A 13,417-nucleotide genomic window follows, 5' to 3' on the forward strand; every position below is an offset into this window, starting at 1 on the left:
CCCTTCCCCATGTTGGTGTCACAATGAGCGGATCTTAACTTTCTAGAAGAGTCCTAAAACAAGAGGACCTGATGTTAGGTAAGTACCGACTACTTCCCAGTGCTGGGAAACCTTCAGAGAAACAGAAGACGCGTATCGAGTCTGCCAGTTGTGCGCTGTAGAAAACTCGGATAAGAGTACATGAAGGAGTCGGGGATCATGCTGCGCGGAGTTTTGTTCCCGGGTACAAATCGTAGTATTTTTTTTTCCTCTCCGACGGCGGTAGATGTGGTGGTTGCAGACTCTGCTCAGGTACAGTATTACAGGAATACAAAAGGTCATTTCTTCTTCTTCTCGGTTTTCTCCTCGTCTTTGAAGAAGAACAAGGGGAACATTCCTAAAATGCAGCCGATGGCCACGCCTATTGCTTTACCCTGCAAGTAGACACAAAGAACACATTAAATAATAGTTGTATTGGTGTTAATTTAAAGGTCAGTTGTACTTTGTTAAAAAAAAAAAAAAGAAAGAAGTGCATTGAAAGTACAGTAAAAAAGTTACGTGGTTTACATGTGACTTCTGAAATCGCTTTTTGTTAATTGAGTTACATTTTGAGATCTAAATATCCCCCAAGGGTACTTATGTTTTTTTCCAACAAACCGAGCGGGATCTGGGAAAGGTAGGGGATTAGGGTGGGGAGAATCACTAAGTGGAGATGCACTTAGGGTTAAAGTTCATAGGTCAAAGGTCAGCTAGGGTTGGGGTTAGGGTTTCCCATTGAAGAATATGGCTAGGACTCAGGAATTGGAACAGGGACCTCCCCCAAAGGTCAAAGGCGGGTTGTCAAAGGTCAGGTCACAGGGCATTGCTGACCCACCTCCACCAAAGTGTACCGCCTACCCCAACTAAGTCGGGGAATGAACAAGTCAGGGAATGAACAAGTCCCATGTAACCTAGTGGCTTGGCATGTTTCCTGGCAATATGAGTAATATGGGTGTTTTAGGACTCATTCCAGGTTGGGGGGGGGGGGGGGGGGGGTGAGGCGACCAACTACTCATACAACATACAGCCACTCATGGCACGATGCTGTGCTTCACGGGCAAACTTAAACAGCCCGTCTGTTTTGGCTAAATGCAATCAATTCAGTTCTATGGAGCCGTGTTGCGACAACAAACATGATTTTGGCGTGGCAGTACGGCAAATATAGGGTTGAATTAGGCAGTGAGGAGTTGACATTTCACTTCCTCGTCGCCTGTCAAACACAGCTGAAAAGCATTCCAAGCACAGATCGCTTTTCAGAGAAGTGGCAGTCCTTGAACGAGTCCCAACATTGTTGTCAGCCAGAGAGATGTTGTCCGGTAGATCTATAGTAAGATAATATCCTTCTACGTGTCTAACGTCAAACTACAAGGGGCTAGATTCAGCAATGATTTACGCCGGCGTAACCATAGATACGCCGCGTAAATTCAAAGCTGCGCCGGCGTACCTTCTTTCTGTATTCAGAAAGCAAGATACGCCGACATTAGCCTAAGATCTGACTGGTGTAATTCTCTAACGCCGTCGTATCTTAGGGTGCATTCTCACGCTGGCCGCTAGTTGGCGCTTCTGTCGTTTTCGGCGTAGAGTATGCAAATTACCTAGTTACGCCGATTCACAAACGTACGTGCGCCCGGCGGTAGTTTTTTAAGTCGTTTGCGTAAGGCTTTTTTGGCGTAACGTTGTTCCTGCTTCTATGAGGTGCACGCAATGTTAAGTATGGACGTCGTTCCCGCTTTGATTTTTTTATTTTTTACGTCGTTTGCGTAAGTGGTTCGCAAATAGGGCTGGACATAATTTACGTTCACGTCGAAACCAATACGTTGTTACGGCGTACTTGGGAGCAATGCACACTGGGATATGTACACGAACAGCGCATGCGCCGTTCGTAAAAAACGTCAATCACGTCAGGTCATCACACATTAACATAAAACACGCCCCCCTTCCACATTTGAATTACGCGGGCTTACGCCGGCCCCATTTAAGCTACGCGGCCGCAACTAACGGAGCAAGTTCTTTGTGAATACTGCACTTGCTCCTGTAAGTTGCAGCGGCGTAGCGTAAATACGATACGCTGCGCCGCTGTAACAATGCGCGCCCCTACATGAATCTAGCCCAAGGTTTTTATTACATCAACACATACCGTGGGTAATATTATTTACACAGAGATGATCTCTTTCATGTGTGTATCTCAAAGCATTAAGAAGTAAAATTTGGATCCACGACAGATATGGTTTCCAGCTCCCTCTTAGATCTTACACCTCTTTTAATAACACCTTAATAAATCCAGCTTAATTTTATACTAAAGATTGGTTTCAACCACTCCCTGCCGCAGGATTACACAGAAAATGCAGGGTGGAGTGACACCACAGAGGTGTAAAGGGTTGGGGTGCATCAGCAAGTATCAACCTGAAATTAGTAACCGTCTTGGGTAGACCTGCCCGCCACTGACAGGTCATCAAACTTTTGGGACCCAAGCTTTCAGTAAAAGGGACAGCGTGAGAACATGCAACCAGAGGTTCTTGTTGTGTGTGGACTACGGAATTATAAAACCGGAATCAAGGAAGACGGGCAAGTGCTGTATTCTCAAAGCACTTGCTCCGTAAGTTGCGGCGGGGTAGCGTAAATCGGCCGGCGTAAGCCCGCCTAATTCAAATTTGGATCAGGGGGGCGTGTTTTATGTAAATCTTCTGTGACCCGACGTGATTGACGTTTTTCCCAAACGGCGCATGCGCCGTCCGTGGAATTTCCCAGTGTGCATTGCTTCAAAGTACGCCGCAAGGACGTCATTGGTTTAGACGTGAACGTAAATGACGTCCAGCCCCATTCACGGATGACTTACGCAAACGACGTAACTTTTTCAAATTTCGACGCGGGAACGACGACCATACTTAACATTGTTACGCCGCACTTACGCCACCATATAGCAGGGGTAACTATACGCCGGGAAAAGCCTAACGTAAACGGCGCAACTTTACTGCGTCGGCCGGGCGTACGTTCGGGAATTCGCGTATCTAGCTAATTTGCATACTCGACGCAGAATTCGACGGAAGCGCCACCTAGCGGCCAGCGTAAATATGCAGTTACGATCCGACGGTGTAACACAGTTACGCCAGTCGGATCTACAGGAAATCTAGGCGTACCAGGCGCATAGATACGACCGCGCAACGCAGAGATACGACGGCGTATCTGGAGATACGCCGTCGTATCTCCACTGAGAATCCGGGCCTTAAAGCGCAACTTCACCCTAAAGTGGAAGTTCTGCTTTATGCCTCCCCTTCCTCTTCAAAATTTTTAGTTTTCGGTACCCACTCCCACCTCTGGTCAGATCACCCTGTGGATCCCCCTTCTGCAACCTTCTGGGAAACATCACAGGTCCCAGGATGTTGCAGAACCATTCACAAGGCACAGCGGGGATCGCACATGCAAAGCAGGCCAGCGGCTGTGAAGCCGCAAGATATAACAGATGGCTGCTCTCAGTAAACAAATTGGTGCCAATGACCCAAAGACCATCGAAAAAGAGGTTCAGGTGAGCATGGTGCCAGTCCCTTGGACAGATAAGTGTCCTTTCATTAAAAGTCATCAGCTGCAGTCCTGGATAATTAGAGCCTCTAGCTCCAGCAGTGCATACGTTGTACTTGCTCTGTCATCCTGTCGCTGTGTCCTCATGTCCCAGGACAGAACACTAATGTGCTGTCATTGCAGCTTCCTCTGTGAATCTCAGTGCTGTAAATAATGCATACACCAGAGGAAAAACAGATTGACAACGAGTCTTAGTGCACAATCTGACTACACAAATTCCAGGATCTTCAATATGTTGACCCTGCTGGCAACACGGATCATATAGAATACATTAAAGGGATGCTTTAAATATATCCATTTTATACATGTTTTAAATTTTAATGGAATATAGGGCCTATATTATGTTATTTGCCATGACAATGTAAGAACGTTTTGGCAATATTTCATATAATAATTATATATATAATTTTATGTTTGCATATTAATAAGTTTTTTATGTAGATTAGCCCTTTATTGTATTTATAATTTTTGTGCAACGTGAGGATCTAAGAGATCGTTCCGGGGTTACACCTGGCTTTCCTTTTAAAGATCACCCAGAAACGAGGTTGTTTACGTTTTTGTTTTTAATTTTAAATTTTGGTCCATTACGCCTCCCATAGTTAGGCGTCATTGTCCAATCCCTGCACTCAGTGCGTGGTTCGTTTTCCCCATTTCATATGGAGGCTTGACCCGCACTGGGATGCATCCAATTGGCCCACATTGCGATTGGCTTTCAGCTGGCGCGTCTTCACGCCGACGTGTGACGTCGGCGTGCACGATGACGTCATGCGGAAGTATCGCTTGTGCGTTCCGGAGCGGTGTACATCGGACTTCGATGCTGGCATACGGGGGCTCAATTTTGACACCCCGTATTGCCATTCGCTTGGTCCACCAGCCCTGTAATGCACTAGGCCTCTTTTAATTTGTTTTGAGCTGGTTTCAGCTCGCGGGGCGCAACAAAGCAATACGATTCACTGGCAGCCCAGATCGAGGCTTGGTCTGCGCTGTCAGTGCGCATGCGGCGCTGTTTTATCCCATAATAGGGATTGTTATTTAAGGGGGGTTGATCTGGTGTGTCACCCGTGCCCCAGAGGAAGCGATTTATCGTGAAACCGGGCGGGCGGAACGAGTGCTGCATCGGATCACCCCCCGCATACTTGCACGACTTCTTCACCATTTGGACGGGTCATTTTGGACAGCTTCCGGCCGGAGCTCCAATTAGACATGCCCTTATAACACTGTAGAAATGTAAGTGTGTTGTTGACTTTTTTTAAATAAACGTATCTATGGTTTTACACTATTGTGGTTCCCATATATTTTTCCATGGTACCTTACAATCGAGTTTGCAAGCACCGGAATGAGATAAAGATTGGTTTCCAGCTCAGCCCACCTGCACTCTGATTTTCAACGGTTCATCTTTGACATGCTTTCTGGGGTCTTCTTTTAGTTAAGAAACCGCCGGACATCCGGTAAGAGGCTATATTTGCGTTCGGTGGTGGATCACTGCTTCGGGATAGTCACTTTTAAAACCTTGGACTTTTTTGTGGATCAATTGGTTCTTCTCTTTTTTTTTTCACTATACGGGTGAATAGAAGCTTTGCCGTCCCCCTAAGGACTCTATTTCTTCTATTTCCTCACCTTCACTTATGGAATTGATTTGTTACATGTTGTTTGGGATCATATTTTGTATTAATTTATTTAGCGCATCTTGTTTTTTCCCATATAGAATACAAATCATCCTTCTGTGCAACAGATGAGTGTAATGGTATTTTGCCATAAGGATTACATGCTTGGTGTGTAATATACGATTTCCATGACGGTTTGTCTCCATTCAGTAACAAAGCCGGCATGTAGATAAAGAGATAACTACGCTCATTTCCTCGGATATTGATTTGCGTCACAGCCAGTCAGAATCTATTAATCAACTGACATTTACAGCGCTGATTTTAGCTTCAGATGACTCTGGGAAAAAAAGCAAATCTATTTTTTTATTTATGTTTGCTCGTTGAAATGTTTTAGGGTAGGAGGCACTAAATTCATTTTCTTTTCTTTTGTACAGTGTGCTCTTGCAACGTTTTTACTTTTAATCCATGCATATGGCAGTACAGAGTGCAGAACCTGCATATTGCATTCCCAGGACCCACAGCCACATGGTGAGATGAACAAGAATAGGCGGCTATCACACCGCTACAGCCCTGGTGGGTTGGGGCGAAACGCGTCAATGTGGCCTTAGTAGAGGTAGCAGGCTGAGGCCATTCATATCCTCTCTCACCTGACAGGCAGGCCGCGTGCCACATTTTACCATTACTTTAGGCCAGGGCTCGACAAATCCTGGTCGCCAGGGCGACTAGAAATAGCCTCCTGGCGACTTGGTTTGGAAGGTGGGCAAATTTTTTTTTTTTTTTTTGTGAGCTGGCACCATCTGGTGGTGAGCCGTTGGTATTACAAGTTATTACCACCAGATGTGTGAGCTGGTGCCATCTGGTGGTTGCCGTTGGTATTACAAGTTAAGCATTACAAGTTAAAGGGGAGTTCCAGCCATTTGTATGTTTATTAAAAGTCAGCAGCAACAAAAAGTGTAGCTGCTGGCTTTTAATAAACAGGCACTTACCTGCTCCAGCGACGCGCCGGACGGGGCTCCACTCCTCTCCCCCCCTCCCCGGCCGGCGTCTTCATTTTCAGTGTGGGCACCCGGCCGTGACAGCTTTCGGCTTCACGGCCGGGCACCCACTGCGCATGCGCGAGCGGCGCGGCACTGCGCATGCGCGAGCGCCGCGGCCCGGCGCCGTGTAATTGGCCAGGAGATCGCCTAGAACCTGTGACGTGTCCTAGGCGATCGCCTACAGCAGCCACTTCCTGAAGACGATTAAGCTTAGTCGCCTACAGGAAGGAGGAAGTGGGACAGGAAGTCCCACTCGTGCTGAAGCCCCCACTCCCCCGCCAAAAAAATTACATGCCAAATGTGGCATGTAAGGGGGAGAGGAGTGGGTTAAGAGGAAGTTCCAAATTTGGGTGGAACTCCTCTTTAAACAGCAATTCTAATGTAATTTTTCACTGCCATCTTCTTCCCTCTAATTAGAACCCCCAAACATTATATTTATTTTTTATCCTAACACCCTAGAGAATAAAATGGCGATTGTTGCAATACTTTCTGTCACGCCGTATTTGCGCAGCAGTCTTACAAGCGCACTTTTTTGGGAAAAAATTCCACTTTTTTAAATTAAAAAATAAGACAACAGTAAAGTTATCCCCATTTTTTTTAATATTATGAAAGATAATGTTACGCCGAGTAAATTCATACCCAACATGTCACGCTTCAAAATTGCGTCCGCTCGTGGAATGCAGACAAACTTTTACCCTTTAAAATTTTCATAGGCGACTTTTAAAAAAATCTACAGGTTGCATGTTTTGAGTTAGAGGAGGTCTAGGGCTAGAATTATTGCTCTCGCTCTACTAATTGCGGCGATACCGCACGTGTGGTTTGAACACCGTTTACATATGCGGGCGCTGCTCACGTATGTGTTCGCTTCTGCGCGCAAGCTCGTCAGGACGGGGTGCGTTTTCTGGCTCCTAGCTTTTTTAGCTGGCTCCTAGATTCCAAGCAAATTTGTCAAACCCTGCTATAAACAGCTGTACACACTGACGTTTGCTTATAGCACCCAGCATGAGCACTGGCATATGCTTCAAGCACAGATCGAGTGTAATTTCAGTGAGAGTGTGGGTGTTTTAGGCAACCCCTGGAGCTCAACCGCCTACAGCCATCATTTTTAATGCATCTAAATGGCAGCTGTACGTGACGGCAGTGGCTCCCAGGATTACCATTATGCAGGCTAAGTACGCTGTATGGCCATGCACATGAAGCCAAACTATTTATATTATTTACTTGCAATGTGCCTCTGAATTTGGTATGCTTATTTTTTTTCCCTCATACTTACCTAGGTGGATGCAGCATCGGTCCGATGCGGCATCTGTCCCCCAGCGCCTCTGCACTGAGAACTGAGCAATCGAACATCGCCAATGGCTCAGTTCTCACAGCTCCCCGAAACGGAGAGCTGTAGACTGTCAGTCAGCAGCTCTACATTCTGCCCCCTCAGACTCCCTGGAGTGCTGAGCTGTGGAGGGTCAGGGAGCGGCCATCTCAGGCTCTCAGCGGGTCGCTAAGAACCTGAGACAGGTATCAGTCCAGGCACCTGGCGGATCTAGACTTCACTGTCAAGATGACAGGGTGCCTGGACCGATTTCTGTGACGTCAGCAGAGAGCGGACTTCAGACCGCTCTCTGCTGAAAACGGGTCACAGGAGTACAAAACGAATTGCACTGCTGTGATTTACAGGAGAAGCCCAGCCAAACAAGCTCAGGCTGGACTTCTCCTTTCAGGAAGAGTAAACTCCCTAGCACAGCCTCCCTCTTCTATGTTCAATGATGGTCAGCTAATCCAGTCCTTTTGCACCCAGGCTATCAAGGACACAGGGCAGTATCTGTGAAGAATCACATCAGCCAGTGCGAACAGTACAATACTGCATATGCACAGATACAAACCTTAAGGGAGAAGTACAGTCAAAGATCGTTTGGCTGTACTTCTGTGGATTACAAAAGTGCACTACTGTGACCAGTTTTCAGCAGGTTAAAGCCTGCCGGTCGAGGCTGGAGCAAAATCGTGACAATATGGTCGGGAACCGCCCACATGCCTGGACTGGCACAACCTCTTAGCGAGCCGGTGAGAGCCTGAGCCGGTCACCACCCCCCTCCACAGCCCAGCGTTCCAGTGAGTGCAGATGAGGCAGAGAAGAGAGCCGGTGACTGACAGTCTGTAGCTCTTTGTTCAGGGAGCTCTGAAAACTGAGCAATCAGCGGTGTTCGATCGCTCGGTTCCAAGTCCTAGAGCCGGCGGGGGACAGATGCTGCATCTACCTAAATAAGTATGAGTCTTAAAAATAAATAAATATATTATTCTCTTAAAAAAAAAAAAATACATAAAATTGTAAAACTGACCCTGAACCATTATAGTTTCCCTTTCAATGATTTGGCTATACACAAACACAAGGGATCTTTGTCCAGGACAGTAGTAGGATTAGCTGCATAGATGCAGAAAGCTTTGATTACAGAAAAAAAATAATAGAACACCAAGTTTGCTGCCGGTGGTGACTTGAGGGACATCCAGCCAGAAAACATGAAATGGAAAGAAGAGAATCTCATTCCACCTACCAAGTGTGCACTAACACGCGTCTGCCACATATCTGCTTGCTTAGGTGACAAGTCGGGGTTTGGCAGACCCAACCGTGAAGATATTGCTTCCACATAACCGGCCAGCCTAGAAAACAGACAGTTTCTTTTTAGAAATTCAGAAGAGTAAATGTGAGAGAATAAGAAAAAAAACAACAGGAGATATTGGGGTTGATTTACTAAAACTGAAGAGTGCAAAATCTGGTTTAGCTGTGAATAGTAGCAAATCAGCTTCTAACTTCAGCTTGTTCAATTAACCACTTGAGACCCGCGCTATTGACAAAAGACGTCAACAGCGCGGCTCTCAAGTGCCAACTGGACGTCTTTGGACGTCATTTAAAAGCATTACCCGCGCGCGCCTGTGGGGGGCGCGCAGCAGGTAAACACTGTCCCGGCGCATCGCTGGGAAGCCGATGCGTGTACCTGGCGGCCGTGATGTCCGCCGGGTACACGCGATCGTTGGTAAGACAGCAGGGACGTGGAGCTCTGTGTGTAAACACAGAGCTCCACGTGCTGTCAGGGGACAGAGGAGACCGATCTGTGTCCCTTGTACATAGGGACACAGCATCGATCACCTCCCCCAGTCACCCCCTCCCCCCACACAGTTAGAACACACCCAGGGAATACACATTTAACCCCTTCTTCACCCCCTAGTGTTAACCCCTTCACTGCCAGTCACATTTATACAGTAATTAGTGCATTTTTATAGCACTGATCGCTGTATAAATGTGAATGGTCCCAAATTTGTGTCGAAAGTGTCCGATATGTCCGCCGGAATATCGCAGTCCCAATAAAAATCGCAGATCGCCACCATTACTAGTAAAAAAAAAAAAAAATTCTGTCCCCTATTTTGTAGGCGCTATAACTTTTGCGCAAACCAGTCGCTTATTGCGATTTTTTTTTTTTTTTTTTTTTACAAAAATATGTCGAAAAATACGTATCGGCCTTAACTGAGAAAAAAATAATTTGTATTTTTATTTTATTTTTTATTATAGCAACAAGTAAAATATATATATATATTTTGTTAAATTGTCGCTCTTTTTTTGTTTATAGCGCAAAAAATAAAAACCGCAGAGGTGATCAAATACCACCAAAATAAAGCTCTATTTGTGGGAAAAAAAGGACGCCAATTTTGTTTGGGAGCCACGTCGCACGACCGCGCAAATGTCAGTTAAAGCGACGCAGTGCCGTAAGCTGAAATTTCGCCTGGGAACGAAGGGGGTTTATGTGCCCAGTAAGCAAGTGGTTAAGTATTGACAAAAGAAACCTGGAAGCTGATTGGTTTCTATGCAGAGCTGCACCAGATTTTGCACTTTCCAGCTCTAGTAAATTACCCCCATTGTGTATTTGGTTAGTTAGTGATTTCTAATAAACACACAATAGGATACATTAAGGTAAAAAAAAACATGATGGTTTACAACTCTTTTAAATTTGGTAATGTAGTATTGTGGTACACCATGTAGGAATATAAAATGGGACTTTACCCATTTCCCCCGGGTGACTTCGGGGACTTGAAGTGGATATATCTGGATTATGCTTGCAGCTACAGCCATCATTCAGATACCCTTTTTTTCTCAGCAGGTGAAAATTGCTATATGGAGAACCACAATTCTACAGTTTATCTCTAGAGATAATACCTACCCGTGCTATTGTAACATAGGCAATGATTTGAGGTTCTAATAGAAAATCTGTTAAAGCGGAGGTCCACCCTAAAGTGGAACTCCCGCTGATCGGAACCCTCCCCCCCTCCGGTGTCACATTTGACACCTTTCAGGGGGAGGGGGGTGCAGATACCTGTCTAAAGACAGGTATTTGCACCCACTTCCGGCCACACAGTCTTGGGTAAACTGCGGGCATTACGTCACCTCCCGTCCTCCCGTTGTGCTCTGGGAAACACTCGGCTCCCAGAGCACAGCGGGAGCCAATCGGCAGGCGTAGCGCAACTCGCGCATGCGCCGTAGGGAACCGGGCAGTGAAGCCGGAGCGCTTCACTTCCTGGTTCCCTCACAGAGGATGGGGGCGGGGGGGCAGCAGAGTGACGAGCGATCGCTCATCCTCTGCTGCGGACGGCGCTGGACTCCAGGACAGGTAAGTGTCCTACTATTACAAGTCAGCAGCTGCAGTATTTGTAGCTGCTTACTTTTAATATTTTTTTTTCAGCGGACATCCGCTTTAATGTCACTACAGTGCTGCTCATGCTCATGGTTTTCCTTGCTGGAGAGGAAGCTGTAGCTGGCAGCCGGTCCTGAATGCACTTCCCACCACCATTTCTATTGTTTGGCATACATGGATGAGCTGCTTGCCATTTTCTCTCTCAGCAGAGCAGAAAAACAGAGTGTACCCTGGGTAATGAACTAGCTTTGAAAGCTCCTTATTTCAAATCTATGTTACAATTAAATTAGAATCGATATCCTCCCGACAAAAGCAGTTAAGGTTTTATATGCAACTGGAAATATATACTATGGCTAGTTCATTCTAGATTTATTTTCCTTTAACCACTTCCATACCAGGTACTTACGCAGCTTCCCGCCCAAGCCAATTTTCAGCTTTCAGCACTGTCGCACTTTGAATGGCAATTGCGCGGTCATGCTACACTGTACCCAAACAAAATTGGCGTCCTTTTTTCCCCACAAATAGAGCTTTCTTTTGGTGGTATTTGATCACCTCTGCGATTTTTTTTTTTTGCGAAACAACTAAAAAAAGGCTGAAAATTTGGAAATAAAATTACGTTTTTATTTTTTTCTGTTAATTTTTTTGTAAATAAGTTTTCTCTTTCAATTACGGGCACTGATATGGCGGCACTAATGGGCACCGATGAGATGGCACTGATGGACATCGATGAGGTAGTACTGACGGGCACAGATGAGGTGGCACTGATTGGCGGCGCTGGTATGCGACACTGATGGGCACACATAGGCGGCACTGATGGGCACACATAGGCGGCACTGATGGGCACTCATGGGCGGCACTGATGGGCACTCATGGGCGGCACTGATGGGCACTCATGGGCGGCACTGATGGGCACTCATGGGCGGCACAGATGGGCACTCATGGGCGGCACAGATGGGCACTCATGGGCGGCACTGATGGATACTTATGGGTGGCACAGATGGGCACTGCTAGGTGGGCACTGGGCATGGATGGGCACTGTGGGGTGGCACTGATGGACACTGGGGTGGCGCTGATGGACACTGGGGTGGCGCTGATGGACACTGGGGTGGCAGCACTGATTGTTGCCAGTCAGTGCCCATTTGTGGGCACTGACTGGCATCTTTTTTCTTTATGTTTTTTTTTTTATTTATTATTTAGACTTTTTTTTTTTTTCTGGCTTTTTTTTTTTTTTTTCCCACCCTGGTGCTCCAGGGTGGGCATCCCTGGTGGTCCAGTGTGGCGATCCGAGGGGGGGCTGCGCTGATAAACAATCAGCGCGAACCCCCCCTGTCAGGAGAGCCGCCGATCGGCTATCCTCTACTCGCGTCTGTCAGACGCGAGTGAGGAAGAGCCATCGGCGGCTCTTCCTGTTTACATCGTGATCAGCCGTGGTTGGACACGGCTGATCACGTGGTAAAGAGTCTCCGCCGGAGGCTCTTTACCGAGATCGGAGATGCAGGGTGTCAGACTGACACCCCGCATCACCGATCGCCGCGATGCGCGCCCCCACGGGCGCGCGCGGCATGAAATCCTGCAGGACGTTCTAGAACGTCCTGTCAGGATTTCATAACCACTTCCCGGACGTAAATCGGCCATAGGCTGGGCGGGAAGTGGTTAAACTACAACATTTAATGGAGCAAGAATGTATTATGTATTAAGAAACATACCCGAGTCCGGCAAGATCTGAAACCAGGTTTCCTAGAGCAGCAGCTGAAAAAGAAGTAGAAGACGACTTAGCAGGTTCTGACCAAAAGAAAAAGATTATTACAATGAATTGGATGAATCAACGTTCTGCATTTTTTTATATATATATATATATATATATATATATATACACACACACATACATATACACATACACATATACACACATACATTAAATATAAATACATATATATAAAAAAAAAAAAAAAGTCAATTATATAAGAAAAGTTGGATGCTGCATTTGAGGCGTTGCTAAAAAAAGTGTTTTATTTCCTATTGTATAATAATACTGCCTTTTATTTATCTATTTATATATATATATATATATATATATATATATATATATATATATATATATATATATATATATATATATATATATATATATATATATATATATATATATATATATATATATATATATATATATATATATATATTGTGACAGGAAGTCAGGTAAATCTGTGGGTGTTGTCACAAACGGGACATACATTTCTGCCTTGCTTAGACAATACACTAATCATTATTAGGCGTCGGCTGTGAGAAATAGCCTCTGTTCAGAGTGAGGCAATTAAGGCCTCTATAAGTAGCCCAGAGGATTACCACTAATTGGCTGCATCACTCCTAAGGCTGTGTGAGTAGGAGAGCAGTGCCAGAAGGTCTTGTGTGGAGGTGAGGAGAGGATTGATTTTTTCTGTGTGATAAAAATCAAAAGACTATTGTTTTGTGCTGTATGACCAGCACTGTCTACCCAGCAGTAGGCTGT

The 13,417-nt window shown here is 45.7% G+C and overlaps 1 protein-coding gene across 2 annotated transcripts in view; it reads right to left on the reverse strand.

Annotated features, from left to right (window-relative positions):
- Positions 1–238: 238 nt before the first annotated feature.
- The window catches only part of TMEM65 (transmembrane protein 65), a 186,643-nt gene continuing 173,464 nt past the window's right edge, over positions 239–13,417 (reverse strand). For both annotated transcript variants that reach the window (XM_040354937.1, XM_040354936.1), the window contains 3 exons: positions 12,615–12,657; positions 8,779–8,884; positions 239–413 (listed from right to left, as the gene is read on the reverse strand). In XM_040354937.1, coding sequence (XP_040210871.1) covers positions 318–413; positions 8,779–8,884; positions 12,615–12,657 — 245 coding nt within the window. In that variant the 3' untranslated portion in view covers positions 239–317. The remainder of the gene's footprint in view (positions 414–8,778; positions 8,885–12,614; positions 12,658–13,417) is intronic.

Source organism: Rana temporaria, chromosome 5, assembly GCF_905171775.1.
Source record: "Rana temporaria chromosome 5, aRanTem1.1, whole genome shotgun sequence".
In the NCBI taxonomy this organism is placed as follows: Eukaryota; Metazoa; Chordata; class Amphibia; order Anura; family Ranidae; genus Rana; species Rana temporaria.